Source organism: Calidris pugnax, unplaced genomic scaffold (genome assembly GCF_001431845.1).
Source record: "Calidris pugnax isolate Ruff unplaced genomic scaffold, ASM143184v1 scaffold225, whole genome shotgun sequence".
NCBI lineage: Eukaryota > Metazoa > Chordata > Aves > Charadriiformes > Scolopacidae > Calidris > Calidris pugnax.
The window spans coordinates 1,143,300-1,160,532 of record NW_015091072.1 but is presented as its reverse complement, the minus strand read 5'-3'; the positions used below and the strand labels follow the sequence as shown (position 1 = coordinate 1,160,532).

At 39.3% G+C, this 17,233-nt stretch overlaps 1 protein-coding gene across 1 annotated transcript in view; it reads right to left on the bottom strand.

Annotated features, from left to right (window-relative positions):
• MAN1A2 (mannosidase, alpha, class 1A, member 2) overlaps nt 1-17,233 on the bottom strand; it is a 145,644-nt gene that overhangs the window by 84,744 nt on the left and 43,667 nt on the right. Inside the window, exon 3 of the mRNA XM_014957151.1 lies at nt 11,964-12,060. Coding sequence (XP_014812637.1) covers nt 11,964-12,060 — 97 coding nt within the window. The remainder of the gene's footprint in view (nt 1-11,963; nt 12,061-17,233) is intronic.

The following is a 17,233-nucleotide window of genomic DNA, read 5'->3' as shown; positions in this document are numbered from 1 at the left end:
ACTAAACCTCCCTCTTCTCTGCACTTCCCTTGATTGCTTCACTTTGCTCTCCAACTAAATCCTACACAGGCCTTCAGCTTAATACAGAATTCACACAAGCACGAGTTGAATGCAGTCCCTCTAGTACAAAGCCTGAATGTCCTCAAAACTAAATTTGAAAAGGGCTTAGCATATTAATACCAGACTGTTTCGATTTTCTATGTTTCTTTCCAGTCCTCTCCTCCTTTTTTGTTATTTTGTTTTTAAGCACAAACACAAAACTGAATTACTGTAGGCAGCAGGAGGAAAGAGCAGACTGTGTGCAGACCATAATTAAGATGAATACTGGAATTATGATCTGAGTTAGTGGAAGCTTAAGACCTAGCGGTAAATGAAAGGCCCTAATGTGAGGAGAGAAAGATTAGGATGAGCTTCAGAGTAGAAAAGGAATGAGGGAGAGAAGATGGCATTAAATTGAGCACAAAGAAGGGGACAGAAGTGTTATCAGATGGGAGGCAATAACAATGGGTGAGAAGTGATTGGTGATGACAATCAACTACACACATGAAGCAGTCCACCAAAACTAAGGAAAAATACAGAGATCTGGAGTAACTCCACTTTGAGAAATCAGGAAGACTGAAGGGAAGAGCCCGTATGAACAACAGCTCAGAATGCAGAGCCTGTAGACAGGCTTCAGCTAAACCCAGCAGCGAGAAAAGCAAGATTAATACTTGACAGTAAAGAAGAGAGCAAGATGTTATCTGGATTGGAGTACGGTTCTGTGACCTGAGCGCAGAAATCTTATACATGAAGCAAGCAAAGTACTGATCTTCTGAGATGGCGAAGATACAATTATCTGTAAGAAATTGTAAGTTAAACTTCTTTCTTTGCCATCTAGGCAGTAGGAAAAGACTCCCCAAAAAAACGTACCTCTACCTGCTATCACGTCATATAAGCTTTTCCATCTTTAGATAATCAAAAGCTTGGGCTGCTTCCATACATTTTGGTCCAAACTACATTCTAAATTGTCTTTAAGACAGCCGAAGAGGAGCTAATTGCAGTTTGGTAGCCCTAAAACTTCATCAGCACGGTGTAAAATTGGAGTGAACAATATTCAATAGAAGACAAAGAGTATTAGGCACACACACACGGTGCTGCACTCGTGTGACTGAACTCCTCCTGAATTACAGCTGCCTCATACATCTGCTGGCTTCAGATGACAACAAAATGTACTTACTTCTGCCTCCCATTTGGTACACAGGTCCGTGTTGTTGTCCTTACCACATTCAGCTTGAGAGCTCAGTATGCTAATCCTTCTCTAGTTGTCACGCTCACTCACTTAATATTTTAACACACTCCAAAATATACTGCATAGCCTTAATTTCATTTCCTTGTTACACCTTCTGCTATTAATTCTAAATGTTAGGAAACAGATTTAAATTCAGGAATAGTATTCCCAAAATTTAAATAATTCCCAAAGCAAAACAAGCATAAATCCAAAGATTCCCAACGAGAAACAAATAATGTTTTTTTCCTCAGAGCAAACCATCTGGTTTATAAGAGAAAACCAGAATATGATGCTGTTAATGAGAATAAAAATTCTCAATTTGAGCCTGAGCCCTGAACTCTAATGACTTAATCTCTTCATTACCATTAGATGTAGATATTTACCTCACTATTCCATAAGGCAGGTTACAGGAATAAGGTGTGCTTATGTAATTCCACTTTGAAAATTCTGCCTTTAAAACAAAAGAGATACAGAGCTGCAATCTACTGAATAATGCCATAGGATTTAACAACAACAATTCAGAAACATGTAAAAAAGCCACTGAGAACAACTGCCCTAAATGTGTTGTACACAAGCTAATACAAACTGGGTGAGAAGAATTCAGTGGGAATACTGTATTATTAAAAAGGAGAGGAGACGACAACAGCTGCTCATGGTGAATCTTCCCGATAGGCATAGACACACTTGTGACAGTTGGATGAAATAGCTATAACATTCAAAAATATTCTTAGCTAACCACAGTTGTCTTTATCTATGGCACCAGTACTGTAAAATAGTTAAGAGAGAATGTACGGCCAGATTGCTTCCTGCCTGCACACATTTACAAGTTTTAGAGAACAACCATACTCTGAATAAACACCCCGTCTATTGCAGCGAAGCAAAATAGTGTTTACAAAACACTGTTTGCCCAATTAGGGCATCAGAGCCCAGCTTTAAATTAGATGAACTAAGGAAAAGTCAGAGATTTTGTAAAAGGAAGTCTTCTCTTAACATTAGTGTTACAGTCGAAGAAGTGAACTTCCATATGGACAGAGAATATATACAGAAGGTATGGCAGAACATCTCTTAACAAATGCGTAAGTTTTCTTAAACTAACTTGCCATAGGATAAGAGAAAATTGTTCTCACACAGATGAATACTTGTTTAAAAGCTAGGAAATGGGATAAGCAAAATCAACCAATTGTCACTGTTAGGGGAACCATCAGTGGGACCCTACAGAGATGAATGCTTGGACATGTGCTTATTTATAAAATCATTTGGAAATATTTATAAATCATCATCATAGAAAGGTTTGGGTTGGAAGGGACTTTAAAGATCATCTAGTTCCTATTCCCCTGCCATGGCAGGGACACCTCCCACTAGACCAGGTTGCTCAAAGCACCATCCAGCCTGGCCTTGAACACTTCCCAGAGAAGGGGACATCCACATAGGGGCATTCACACTTATAAATCATTTAAAAATACTGGATGAAGATTTTGAAAAGGAATGCTACTGCAGAAAATCCATCCTATAGTGAGGTTCTAGACTCCATAAGGAGCCTAAAAGATGCAAAATACAATTAGTAGGAAATGAACAGTGAATTAAATGGAAAACAGAACAAAGTTTTAGTCATCCTCTCTCAAAAAAACCCCAAAAACTTCAAAAGAAGCTAAGAAAGGAGATAATGTATAGAATATGAAAAAACTTGCATATGAGAAATCACTTAACAGACCAAGAGTCTCCGTGAAAGGCACAAACCTAAGGGCATATATGGTTCTACAAACTCATGAACGGCAAGGAAAATATGAATAATGGGTTGGTGCTTTCAAAACCAGAACTAATCACCTGGGACAGTGAGCAGACTTCAAAAGCCACACAGCTTTCTAAAGAATACGGAACTAAACTACAGAACCAAACTAGGGAACCACTCATGAGTGGTGCTCACCTATAATAAGTGGACGCTCTTAAGTTTGCATAGACTCAAAAACATGGAAAAATACACTACAAGTGATTAAATAAAACTTGCTGCCTCTGACTGCAAAAGTACTAACACTGCACAAACTTTTATAAGCCCGGAGAGTACTCTGAGAAACACTCACTCACCACAGGCTTTTCCTGCTCTTACATTTCTTCCCTAGGTACCTGCTGTGAGTAATTTTTGGAGGATGAGTAATGATCATGTTTGATCTTTCATCTGACCTGAAGGAACTTTTCTTGCCTTACCAGAACACTCTTCTAATTCCAAATTTGGCCAGCAACTCTTGGGAGTTTACTTTCTTAAAATTTTATCTTTCCGAAATCTGTGTTACTGGAAGAAAAAAAATTGTTCAATATACACATAATATTCAACTTTGCTGCAGTGTAGTCACTCATTACTGATTTGTAGAGGACACAGCTGCATAGGCCTGTCCTAAGGCCAGATTCATTTACTTTAAAATTGAATAGAACTTGAAATAAAGATTGGTCTGAAATTTGCATCATGAAATTACCTCTTTCCTAGTTAGCGTGAATGGATTTTCTTTCCCCTTTCATTTGCCACAGAAAAAAAGGCAACAACAGGCAGATTACTTGTACACGTATTTGTGCATGTAGTTAAGATAAAAACTACTACTCATCAAGTATTTTTTTTTTCTTTATCCTCCACATGGATTCAGAGGCTGAAAACATGCACAGAAAAAGGATATTGAGCAGAAGTTGTTTCTGCTGTCTGAATCTTCATTAGGATTTTACAATGAGAAGACACCAGGAGTTTTTAGCCGTATTTTCAAAAGGTCATCCCTCAGTCTTTACTTTAGGGGATATCATCTAGTTTCTTCCCAGTAAAAGTGTTTGTCTCCGTAATGTTTATAAGCTTATAGGCTATTTGGCAGCTAAAAAAGAATATAAAAAAAACAAAAGGCCCATGAAAGCTGACACCCCTGACTCTCAGCTACATGAACTTCAAAAGTAAACAACTAATCAGATGACAGCAGATAATACTGTCAGAACAACTCCGGGAGCTCAGTAACTGTTGCGATGACAGATGAAAAAAACATCTACTCAATTAATGATTACTTCCCAGGGTAATTAAAAAAAATAATCTGTTAATAATCTGTAGTGCTTACAAGAAACATTCCACTTCTTTTTTTTCTAGACCACAAAGAAATGGCATTATTCTCCCAAACTATACTGTACTTGCCAAAGGTATTGGAAAACCAGACTCCTTTGCCTGACTCAGCTCCTTCCCACAACAGCCTCATGCCCTTGCAGGCTGACAAATGCATTTGCTCTGCGGGGTTTGGGAGCATCCCTGCTCCTGCTCTCGGGCAGGGTGGAGAAATGCACTGTCAGATCTCCATTGCTTAGCAACACACAGAGCTGCAGCCAGCAGCTTCCCACGCTGCGGCAGTGGGCAGTGGGCAGCTGGCTCAGCAACTTCCTCAGGGACCACGGGAGGTTATGGGTGATGCTGGTGGCAGGAGGGGGAGACGGGCTGTGAAGGCAACTAGCCAACAGGACACAGTCAACAAGGCGGTAGAAACAGAATCACAGAATCACAGAATCTTCTAGGTTGGAAGGGACCTTAAAGATCATCTTGTCCAACCGTCAACCTAACTGACAAAAATAGACACCCACACAACAAACAAGGAGCATCATCACTAAACCATACCCCCCAGCACTACATCAACCCGTCTTTTGAACACCTCCAGGGATGGTGCCTCAACCACCTCCCTGGGCAGCCCATTCCAATGCCTGATAACCCTTTCAGTGAAAAAATTTTTCCTAATATCCAGCCTGAACCTCCCCTGGTGTAACTTGAGGCCATTTCCTCTTGTCCTGTCGCCTGTGACTTGAGAAAAGAGACCGACCCCCACCTCTCTACACCCTCCTTTCAGGTAGTTGTAGAGAGCAATAAGGTCTCCCCTCAGCCTCCTCTTCTCCAGGCTGAATAACCCCAGCTCCCTCAGCCTCTCCTCGTAAGACTTGTGCTCCAGACCCCTCACCATCTTTGTCGCCCTTCTCTGGACCCGCTCCAGCACCTCAATGTCTTTTTTATGGTAGGGGCCCCAAAACTGGACACAGTACTCAAGGTGAGGCCTCACCAGTGCCAAGTACAGGGGGACAATCACCTCTCGGGCCCTACTCGCCACACTGTTCCTGATACAGGCCAGGATGCTGTTGGCTTTCTTGGCCACCTGGGCACACTGCTGGCTCATGTTCAGCCGACAGTCGACCAACACCCCCAGGTCCTTTTCTGCCAGGCAGCTCCAGCCACTCTGCCCCCAGCCTGTAGCGCTGCCTGGGGTTGTTGTGACCGAAGTGCAGGACCTGGCACTTGGCCTTGTTGAAACTCATCCTGTTGATCTCAGCCCATCGATCCAGCCTGTCCAGATCCATCTGCAGAGCCTCTCTACCCTCCAGCAGATCAACACTGACACCAAGCTTGGTGTCGTCTGCGAACTGACTGAGGGTGCACTCAATCCCCTCGTCCAGATCATTGATAAAGAGAATTGGCCCCAGTACTGAGCCCTGTGGGACACCACTCGTGACTGGACGCCAGCTGGATTTAACTCCGTTCACCACCACTCTCTGGGTCCGTCCCTCCAGCCAGTTTTTAACCCAGCAGAGGGTATTCCCATCCAAGCCATGGGCAGCCAGTAGCCCGTTGGCAAGTTAGAATTCAGCTCACTAAAGCGTCCCAACTGAATCCTTGAATTGTTCCTTTAGGCATATCTTGCTTGTTAACCAACACACAGAGCAAAATTTCATTCTTCTGTACATATGAAGCAGCAGTATATTACGTTATATGACGTATAACATTTTATTTCAGTAAAATGCCAGACAAAAATCCCTCATAGAAGAGACAACAGCTGTATTTGGTCACGTGTTAGGGAAGAGATATGGCCCTGCATTGCAGCCTTGAGGCTCTACTAGGTAATAAACACAACCACAATGTGACTTCATTGACAATTTTCTCTTCTTCCCAGCATACAACATCCCAAAACAGAGCCTGCAGACATCACAGATTAAAATTGACCATTTGCATGGCATGGGAGATAAGAGAACAGAAGAGGCATGAAAGCCCTACAGATGCACGAGACAATTCTAGTGTGAAAAACTACACGGTAAAAGTTTCATTACACCTTTGTGCACAAGAATGGGCATGCCTGTATGCAAGCACCTACAACTTTAAAACTCCACATCATTACGCCTTAGGAAAGATCTTTTCACACCCTTGAAAACATACCTAGACATATATCTTTTTATGGATGTATACATTATCAGATCATCTTCACGTAATGCAACTCATCCCTAGACAGAATGCATCCAAATGCAAGGTTTAAAAATAAACTGTTAATAGTACGGTATGTTTACAATTTTTCAAGTTTTCATATCATTATTTTATCATGTACTTACTATCTGACAAACTGCACATCTTTATTTCATCCTCAGTTAACATTACCAAAAAAATCCCAAACACACCACAAATTTCAGAACTCACATTTCAGAAAGCATCAGGCAAGATGACAGCTTTTGATGGATAAGATGACAGATTTCTAGTTTTGCTGAGTTCTGAGTTGCACAAGGATTGTGGTCTTTTTTCTTTTTTTGCCTTAAAGTAATTCCAGTTCTCAAATAAACGTTGTTTCAGAAAAATAAGGGTTGATACAAACCCACTAGTACAAACTACTCAATTTATCTCACAATGAAGTGTCCTCAAAGCTTGTGCTACGTTAATTAGTTCATAAGATACTGAAGTAAAAGATGCCACAAATACGCATAGTTTAAAACTCTGAAGCATACCTGGACTGAGTGATTTTAATGGTGTTTCCCTAAGATGTTCACCTAGGGGTCACCAAACAAATTCAAGGACAAATTATCTTGTAAGAGCATGTTTCAGATGGTGACTGATGCTCAGAAGCAAAGCAAAGCAGATTTCACTACAGCAAGAGACTCCGACAATACCATCAACGACTCAGGTTTTAGCTAAGCCCAGAAAACCTTCTGAGGTAAGGCTCAGCGTTTGTCATGCTTGCTCATTATCTTACATGCATCATTTTCCATCAGCCTTTCCTCTTCACCCTTTGTGTTCTAATGAGAACTTGACCCAGATCCCATACAACCCCACCTCTGCAATAATGCCCTGTGGCTGTCATCAAATTATTCCAGCAATTTAAGCAGCCCGAAAAGTAGTTAGCTTTCTTTAGCTTAGCTGCTGCAACCACCAGCAGAGCTGCAAATAAAAATTTGAACTGGAAAGAGAAATTACACTTCTCTGCTTTACTTTCTCCTTGACTTTTATGCTTTCTCTTATAGGGTAGGAATAAATAATAAATCTTGAGATTACCAGACCCTTCAAAAACAGCCAACTTTCACAAAATAGGAGCAAGTTATCACCCTTTTTCACCAACTTAGAACCTATAATGGTTTGTTTCATATGTCGCCTAAATGTAAATATCTTTAAAAGCCCACCAATTCCCAGTCATGCTTTGCCAAAACAGCACCACACTACTCATGCTGTGCCACAGCTGTTGAAGAGGTACTAGTCAAGATTTTAACTACTGACTGACTACACAGTTCGACATGCAACGCTTTTGCAGGCTCTGCTTTAGAATTTGCATTTGTGAGGTCAAACATCTCAAAAAGACTGGTAAGGGCTTGTAGTTGCAGGTGAACTAAAGCAACCCCAGCAGGTTTGGTTCTAAAAGTCAAACTAATAACTGGGGCAGCCCACAAATGTTCTTGCTGGCATGCTTCAGTGAGGTACAGAGCATCTTGCTTTAAAGTTTATCACTTTTCCTTAGTTTTTTTAATGACTTAAAACTAAGAGTTATGAGAGGAGAGCAGGCCACCTCCTCTCCCCTTCTCTGACCCCAGCTTGAACCCTGCTAGATCTTGCAATGCTGGGAACACCAATGTTCCTCTTGGCGTAGATACAGAAATACACTGCTTCAGAGGGGAAGGGGAGTCCAACAGGGAAGATTAATGCCTTATTTCCCTTCTAAATTGAATCACGTTCACCTCACTTGAGTGTTATCAGTAAACCTGATTTCCCAGAGATTCAAGCAAAGGGCTGCGGTGTCAACCAGCGACAGATACCATCTCCTCGCTGAATCTCACAGACATGCTGTGAATTGAAATGGAAGTACAACAGACTGCAGTAATGGCAGAAAATAGTTTGGGTCAAATCATCTTTGAGATGAATAATAAAACCAGGCTTTTCTGAAGCAGCTTTGTATTAAAAATAGCATCAGATTTCAAAAAGAATTACGTAATGCTTCTATAAAGGCAAATACCACTGGGAATGGTCTCATTATGGGTAAGAGATTGTTAAAGTACTAACAATAACACTACAGCCTAGACAGCCCTTGGTACAAGGAGCATTTTTTTTTCCCCCTTCCCATCAACCACCCATCAAATCAACAATAGCTGATTCTATTTTAGACTTGGTATATACTGAAGACTAAATATTTCAGAAAAGTTCATCATATGAAATAGCTTCAAACAGCAATCGTAACATGATATAGCTAAAAATTAAATGGCACTAATAGCATCTGGATTTTAAAATGAGAAGCACTTTGGGAATCAGCTGCTAGAGGTGGCTGGAATAAGAGGATCAGAAACTTGAATGTGGAGAAAGCCTGCAATTTCTTTCAAACAACAATGCAAAATTCCAAAGAATAAGCATTCCAAGGAGAAAAATGGAGTCATCCTCCAGACTCATTAGGAGACATCTTAGAAGCAAGCAAAGGAGGGATGAAAAGAAAATATAAGACTAGAGTATAACTAAAATTCAAAAATGCTTCAAAATATTGTGTCGGTCACATTAAAAACAAACACTCACTTCACAGAGAGTCTGAGTTACAAACCAAGGCTAGTCTAAAATTATACTTGGCAAATTAAGCAACAAAATTGCATGTAAATTCAAGAGCAAAGACTACATGATCATACAGGTGAACATTTTCACAAATATCTTCATTGTCACACCCAACTTCATCAGTCAGAAAAAATACAAGAAAGCCATGAATTAGAGATAACATGTAACTAAATGACAGGAAGAGATTCTTCAGTAGAGATTTTTCTAGTAAAAATTAAAGCAATGTCAATGTACAAGACAGCAAAGAGAAATTATCTAAGAATACTACACAATACTCTCTGGGAACCTAAGAAATGTCCTTCTGTTGGTCAGAGCAGAAGCCTGTTGCTCCAGTCTTCAGCTTCACACTCTCTTCCTTGCACTCTGCTCAGTTCTGGCTGTGTCTTGGACTCTTGCATTTCTGTCTTTAAACTCCTCAACCAGTCCAGATAATTTTTTTTTCTCCTGAGGATGCTAACTTGTTCGCCTTCCCCTCTCCTTAGACAACTCCACCTGACACAGTCATTTTCTTTACAAAGGAATACTGTCACAGAATTGTTGGAGTTGGAAGTGACTTCTAGAGATCTGGTCCAACTCCCCTGCCAAAGCAGGATCACCTAGAGCACATCACTCAGGACTGCATCCAGGTGGGTCTTGAAGATCTCCAGAGAAGGGGACTCCACGACCTCCCTGGGCAGCCTGTTCCAGGGCTCCGACACCCTCACTGGAAAGAAGTTCTTTCTCATTTTTGAGTGGAACTTCCCATGTTCCAGCTTGTGCCCGTTGCCCCTCGCCCCTCATCCTGTCACTGGGAACCACTGAAAAGAGTCTGGCTCCATCCTCGAATATAAAATAGTAAATCAGCCTTCACACCACACCGAAGGGCAAGGAACCAGGTTCCAGTGTGTGGCCAAAAGCCATCAATGTCAGGCTCCAAGAGGTTTGCTTGCAGTGAATGGTCCTTATTGCACAAAGGGCTTGTACAGAAGCTTGAAATTATTCCCCTATGGATTTAAACAGGCTTCTATGCACTACAGGTTTGGGGAGAGAGGGGTTATTTGCGTGCAGGGTTTTTTTTGTTTGTTTTTATTTATTTTAAATATTGCGGAAAATTTAACTCAGAGGTCCTCCTTCCTTTGCTGGGAGCTGGGGAAAGGAGCAGCGTACCTAGCTAAAGTTCTCTTCCTTCCTCCATGTCCAGCACTTTATTTAAGGTTGAAGTTCATAATGCAAACAGATTTGATAAAAACCAGTTTGGATATAAAGAAAATAACCTGTTTATTTGGTAAGATATAAGAACGGTTTCAAGATAAAATTTAAGGAGATCAAGGGAAGGGACAGAGAAAAAAAAAAGAAAAATCCCTTTAAGCATTACAATACTTTTGAAACAAGTCCTTTGACTCTTCTTTTTGGAATGAGTTTCCTCATGGAGTGTACTTTTTCCCTATAAATGACAACAAAAAGCTAACCAAATTTTGATTTAAGTCAAAATAATTTATTCTGAGTTCAGGCACTAAACACAGAAAACCAATTACACTATCCTAATCTGCATTTCTGTCATCCACAAAAAAGAAATTCAAGGTTTACAGCCAGATAAATAAAACAAATATCAATTACAATGAGAACCAGCCTCGCACAGAGGCATTAGGCCAATTGCCTCACAATAAAACCCAACAAAATCTTGATTTCAAACAAACTATTATAACCAATACTAGCATACTTGAGGTATACACAGTATATATACACTCATTCTTTATGTAAAAAGTGGTTACGATAAATTTATACCTTTCTCAGATACTGGAGAGTGGATGAACACAGCATGAAATCCTGAACGTAATTCTAAAAACCCTATCCTGTGTGGGTTTCAAAACAAATGCATGAACTTGGTGGCTCAGTCATCTTGGATGCTGTGCATTCTGGACCAATCCAGGCTTAACCTTAATCACTAACGTCAAGGTTATGTGTTTTGCTCTACCACAGGATGAATCGAGAGAACCTTCAGGGCTCAGTCTTTCCTGGTTGGTGTATCAATAAAATGCTTGCTGCCTTCAGATCACTATTCTACTTATTCTATCCCAGTGCATTCACACCGAAAAAGCAGTACTGCTGCAGACCATCGACGTTTTGAGGAAGAAGAGCCATCTAGTCTGATCACATGTATGCAACAGAAGTCTATTCCATTTCTTGATCTTTACCTTCCTCATGTTTCGTACTATTCTAAATGCCATTTATAACACATATTCATACTACATTGCCCAAATATTTTCACTCCATCCCTTGAATTTCTTCAAAACTTGCCCCTACCCTCAAACTCCTGTATTTTAAATTGGTTTTTTCTTTCTTTCATTCTGGTCTACAGGTTCAGGACACACAAGTCACACATGAAGTAACAGTGTCACTTTTGCTTTAATCCAGATATTTTTAAAAAGTTACTTTAAATTTCATCTTGGTACTAGCAGTATTTCAGCATCTTGCATGTGTTTTTTGTCTTGTATCACATTTTCACAGAATTAAATACAAAGATGTAGACAAGATGAGCTTGTTCCCTTTAAAAACAAATTTATATTCATTCCATCCCAAATATATCATCACTGTAAATTTTATTTTTATAAATATACACGTACCCAAAGTAACAGTGCACATAGACACAGCTTAGCTTTTGCAACAATAACAACACACTACTCTCTCAAAAAGATAGTTTAGTAAAGTAATTCATTGAAGTACCATTGAAATAATCAATACACTTCTGTCATCCATACTTAGGAAAATTTATATTAAAACAGAATTTGCTAGGAAGCTTGGGCAGACTTTCAAGGAGAATAGCATGGATAGAAATATTAAAAAAAAAAAAGAAAAGAAAAACCAGAAAATATAGCCTACCAAATATGTTGGTGGAATGTCCTTTCCGGGCAATTGGTTTGAGCTCATTATGTCCCCATCCATATTGCCTATAATTGTCCCAGGCATGCTTCATCATCTAAGAGATGGAAAAAATAGGATTCGATTACAATATAAAACTACTTTGTACGAATAAAATATTTTACTTCTTATTTGAGACTTCATCTTTCACAGTCATTCCAGCATACTTATAATTACTTTGCCACTATCTCCTGTTACCAAAATCAGATTATACAGCATGAATAAATTTGGAAACAACTTCAAGTCTATTTGACTTGAGCTATAGAGTCTAATGCTCTGCATTAGGTTGTTTTCTTGTTTTATCCTTTTTTCTTTAAATATATGCACAGACATTTAAGAGGTTAAGCATAAGGAATTGGTGCAGAATACTGGCTTATGTCTAAGACACTACCCAAAAGAAAAAAAAATAAAATCTACTGGTATCTGAAGCATAAGAGGGATTTATTTACACTGCTACATCCAAGTATGACTAAACAATTTTGCAAAAGGGATAATAAATTTTTTATTAGCATCGCCTAATTGACCAAGATATACTGTCACACAGCCTCTACCAAAAGAAATGCCAAACGCTTTGCTCTTTAGAAAGCATAAAGAACAAAACAGTATAAAATTATTCGTATTTGCTCCACAAAACATTCTCAATTTTTTAATATATGTTCCCACCACCCGCTGTAGCAAACTACATCACAAAAGGTCTTGCTGACCCACAAGTATGAATTTGCATCAGCCACTAAGCACTGATTTTATGGATTTGCTAAATTGCTTAAAATCCCTGCTTGTTTGCATACAGTAGAAATTCAACAGCGACCAAACTGCAAAGCAAACGCAGTTAAAAATCAAATACTATTTGTTACCTAAACAGACTGAATCAAAGCAAGTAACAGTAAAGGAACAGAATCCAAAAGACATTGCCCGAGACACAACAGTTAGGAACAAATCTGTTCTAAAACAACAGCCGTGCAGCTGTATCCACAACACTGTATCTATTTTATTTTCCTATTATGTCTTAGAAAGTGGTATTAAAATACTGTTAATATAAACAACCCCCGCCCTTGAAAATTTAGAGGACTTAAATCACGACATCCACAAATTTCAGATATGCTCTCGATGAGGAGAAACTACCCCAGTGTAACTAACAGACTAATACTAATTCCTTAAGAAACTGATTATATCAGGGCAAATAAGGTTTTCGCTATGATTTACAGGACTGTAGCTTTGTTATTTTAAAGAGTCACCATACTCAGAAGGCAGGAGTAAGCAAGCAGATGCTGCCTAAAAGCTAAGGCTCAGCCAGTTGCCTTACCAGCTCTACCTCACATAGAAACAGCTCTCTTCTCTTACTGAGTTCAGGATTTAGTGGAAGTCATATCCAGTAATCCCAAATCTTTCAAACTACATCTAAACTGCCTGCTGAGACATGCAAAACAAAGTCTCTGCCTCGCTAGGACCATCAAGAGATCCCTGTCAAACCTACATGGCTGTAATTCCTTTGAACATAAACTCCCTCCAAATTTCCCATGGCTCGATTAACTCCTTCCCAGACAATAAATTTGAACCACAGCAAAGGTATTTGCCCAGGCCCAGAAGCTGGGAAGCGCTCCTGTCTTAAACTAACATCAACCCTGTTATGTCCCTCTCAAGATGCCAGAGATCCCGCTCCAACTGCTTGTCCTTCAAAGTCAGCTCACACCTGGCTTTTGGTATTTGCACTAAGATTTTGACACCTGATTAGGCAATAATGCAGTTTCTTTTAGTGTCATCAACCTGTAATTAAGAAAAAGAGGATGCAAATATTATACTAAAAGAGAGAAAAGCTGTATCGTTAGCATTCACGAATTCCTTAGTGTTTACAAAGCACTTATCAAATTGACCAATTAATAGCTATTAGAACCTCAAGGTGACTCAGGTAAAGTGATCATCTCTTGACAGGTAAGATAACTACAGCATGACAAACACAATAAAAGCCTGATCACAGGCCATATAGAATTGCCTCTGAGACCTCTTATTTTATCCAGAATCAACCTACAAATTTTTATATAAAATAGTTCATTAACTTAAGATGATAGAATCGAGAACCAAAGCATCATTCACGCAGGAAGGGACCTCAGGATGTCTCTACTTCAACCTCCTGCTCAAAGCGGGATCAGTGATAGGACCAGACTGGACTACTAAAGGTTTTATGCAGTCAGGATAGATTGAAGGCTTTCTCCAGTCAGAACGGGGCAATCAAGGCCTCCATGAAGTGTCCTGCTTTAACTCACAGCTTGCCAGTCCACCTTTAAAACCTAAAAACTCTACCTGGCAAAACACAGATGTATAGCTTCAGAAGCTATACTAGAGGATGAAACTAAAGAACTGCTGACAGTGAGCTCTATGTGAGTTTGATAACAAATGAATGTCTAAGGAACAAGGTGACGATGACATGGCAGATCCAACCAACTTGCTTCCACGTAAGGGGGACTGGGCTTTGAATTCAAATATATGAACTCATATATTCCTGTAGTTTGGAAAACACATTTAAGATCATCAAGTTCAACTGTAAACCTAGCACTGCCAAATTCACCACTAAACCATGTCCCCAAGCGCCACATCTACACGTAAACAGATGCATCGATTAAATATTTCATGAAGGAGAATCAAATGACCATTGACATTTTAGCTTTGTAAAAATCTCAAAGTGTAGGCAATGCCGCTATAGATCAAAACTAGCTAATGCCAAAAGAAGAACAACTTGTTTCCTCACAGCAGAATGTTAATTGTGGAGTATTTCACTATCCAAATCTGCTATGCTTCTTGGGGGAAGGTACAGATTTTGTTACAGACTATTTAGTTCTGAGGAAACCCAAGAAAATTACAGAAATCACAAAGGGCTAAAACAGAATACATCACAACAAAAGATGTTCCTATATCCATAAGATCAGAAGATAAAATTTATTCTAAGATAAAATTTCAGCATGAGAGAAACTGTAAAGGAATCAATTCCACCAGATTCATGAATTAATGCAGAAGTAACTTAAGAAAACACTACTGAGACCAGAAACTCTGTCAAACACAAGAGACTAAGGCACAGTTGACTGCATCATCTAAGGTTCTGAGATAGGAAATCATATTTTGATGAGACTAAGCTACTTTCATAAACATATGTTTGTCCCGGCCCCTCCACCTCCCCCAAGCAGTGTACAAAGAATATCGTGTCGTAACTCCCTGAAAATCTTTCGACTTTATTACACTAACTAGTCAACTGATTGTTTCCAGATGAACCCTGAACATTACTCTCACACACAGCTCATTACTCTCCTCTACCACAAAGTGATACCATGATAGCAGATAACTGCACATTACGTGCAAGTGAGAAACCCCACAGCTCTTGTATACAATATTAAGTTTTGTAAGGAAATATGCCAAGAGATCTTAAAACAACATGGAGATTTCTGTTACTGTCAGAACTGGTAGCATGACATACTATAGAAACAACACCTATACTACTGGGAGCAGTTGTGCACTAGGAAGCTTTTGAGAGACAGGAGAAGACAGATGCCTCCACCAGCTGAAAATTTACCAAAGGATGCTGCTTTAGCTCAGGAAGTACAAGCAATGTGAAGCCCTGATCTGAAAAACAATATTATCTCTACAGTTATGCCACCTGGTATTTGCATAGTAAAAGGTGGAAATGCTGAAGAATAGCTGCAGGTATAGATAGGCTTTCATTAAAAAGAAAAAAAAAAAAAAAGCCAGAAACTTGTCTTTAAGAGGAGAGGGAAGTTTCAGACACTGACTGGAACATCAGCACTAATGATAATAGAAAGCAAGTGAAAACACTTGCAAAAAAACCAACCCAAACCTTAAAGAACCCATAACAGAAGCATCTTAAGTTCAGGTAGAGTGAAAATAACAAGCAGGCATGCATAATTGCAAAAAAAAGGTGAGGGGTAGATTTCTATAGCTGAAATTTCCATACCTAATAGCACTTTGCCAAAGTAAATGCTTGGAACTTGATGGCATATCATATAAATATCTTGCAGTCTGTCCACCAGAAAACAAATGGGTTTAGTGATGGGCTTTTGACTGACTATTAATGCCAGACTTTGCTTTCGAAGGCAAAATCATTCATAGACGTCCATTGAATACCAGTCTCGAACATGTTTATTATGGGATGCAACAGATAAAACAGCCAGCAAGATGCTGTTGCATGTACAGCTTGCTAATTCTACAAAAAGATGAACTTGGACTTTGCTGCAACAGAGCCAAAATGCCAAGAAGCAGGACATATCTAAATTAAATTGCTTTTGTAGGTACACTCTAATTTAGATGCTTTTACTGACTTTCGAGTATGTTCATGGGCTCTGCTCCTCTGCAGTCACTAGGAAATCAGGTTTTTATAAAGACAGAGTGTTAGAAGGGCAGATGCTTAGCAAACAGAAAATAAGAGTCCTGAGGAATAAGCAAGAGAAACAAATAACTAGCAAATTGCAATATTTATTGGTTGTGGGTAGAAATGAGAAACCTGTCCTCTTCTTGCTATTCATCAGGAATGTGCATTACAGACAGCAGGTTTTGCTTTCAAAGGAACCTATTCTGGTTAAGGGTACGATCTCAAGAGATTTATACAAACCACCTTCAAATTCTGTTTTAAAAATAACCAAGGACTTGCTAGACAAGATTACTGCTCAATTGGCAGATTAAAAATTAATATCCACTTTCCTACTGTCTGCAGAGAATACTTTTTGGAGGTTAAATTAAAGAATGATCTTTTCCTTGTATAGATACTCAGATTTTTGAAGAAACTTAGAAAACTCATATAGATTATTTTATTCTTCTGGGAGCTACAAATCTCTACCTAAAGAGAAATTATTTCACGCACCAGTCTATGCCTCTATTACGTATTTCTGAACAGCGCCACTGAAAAAGTCTGTTAGGAACATGTTCCAAACACACACAGAAAGATGGATTTTCTTCTATTACTAATGAATCTGGTAACAAATCCATTACTAAAAGAAAACTAAAATGTTAATCAAATGTTCGCAAAGTGGGAAGCTTGTCCTTTTTTGTTGGCATGAAATACTTGTAGTCTAAGATGCCCAATGGAACCAAGGGGAAAATATTTCAGACTGGTGAGAAATGGAGTAATAGATGTAAAGGGCCTGAAATTGGAGAGCTTACAGCAGTGAAGCGACTGCTCAAATTTGTACAAGAAAGCCAAAAGCTTTTTTTCCAAGATGATGAATCAGTAT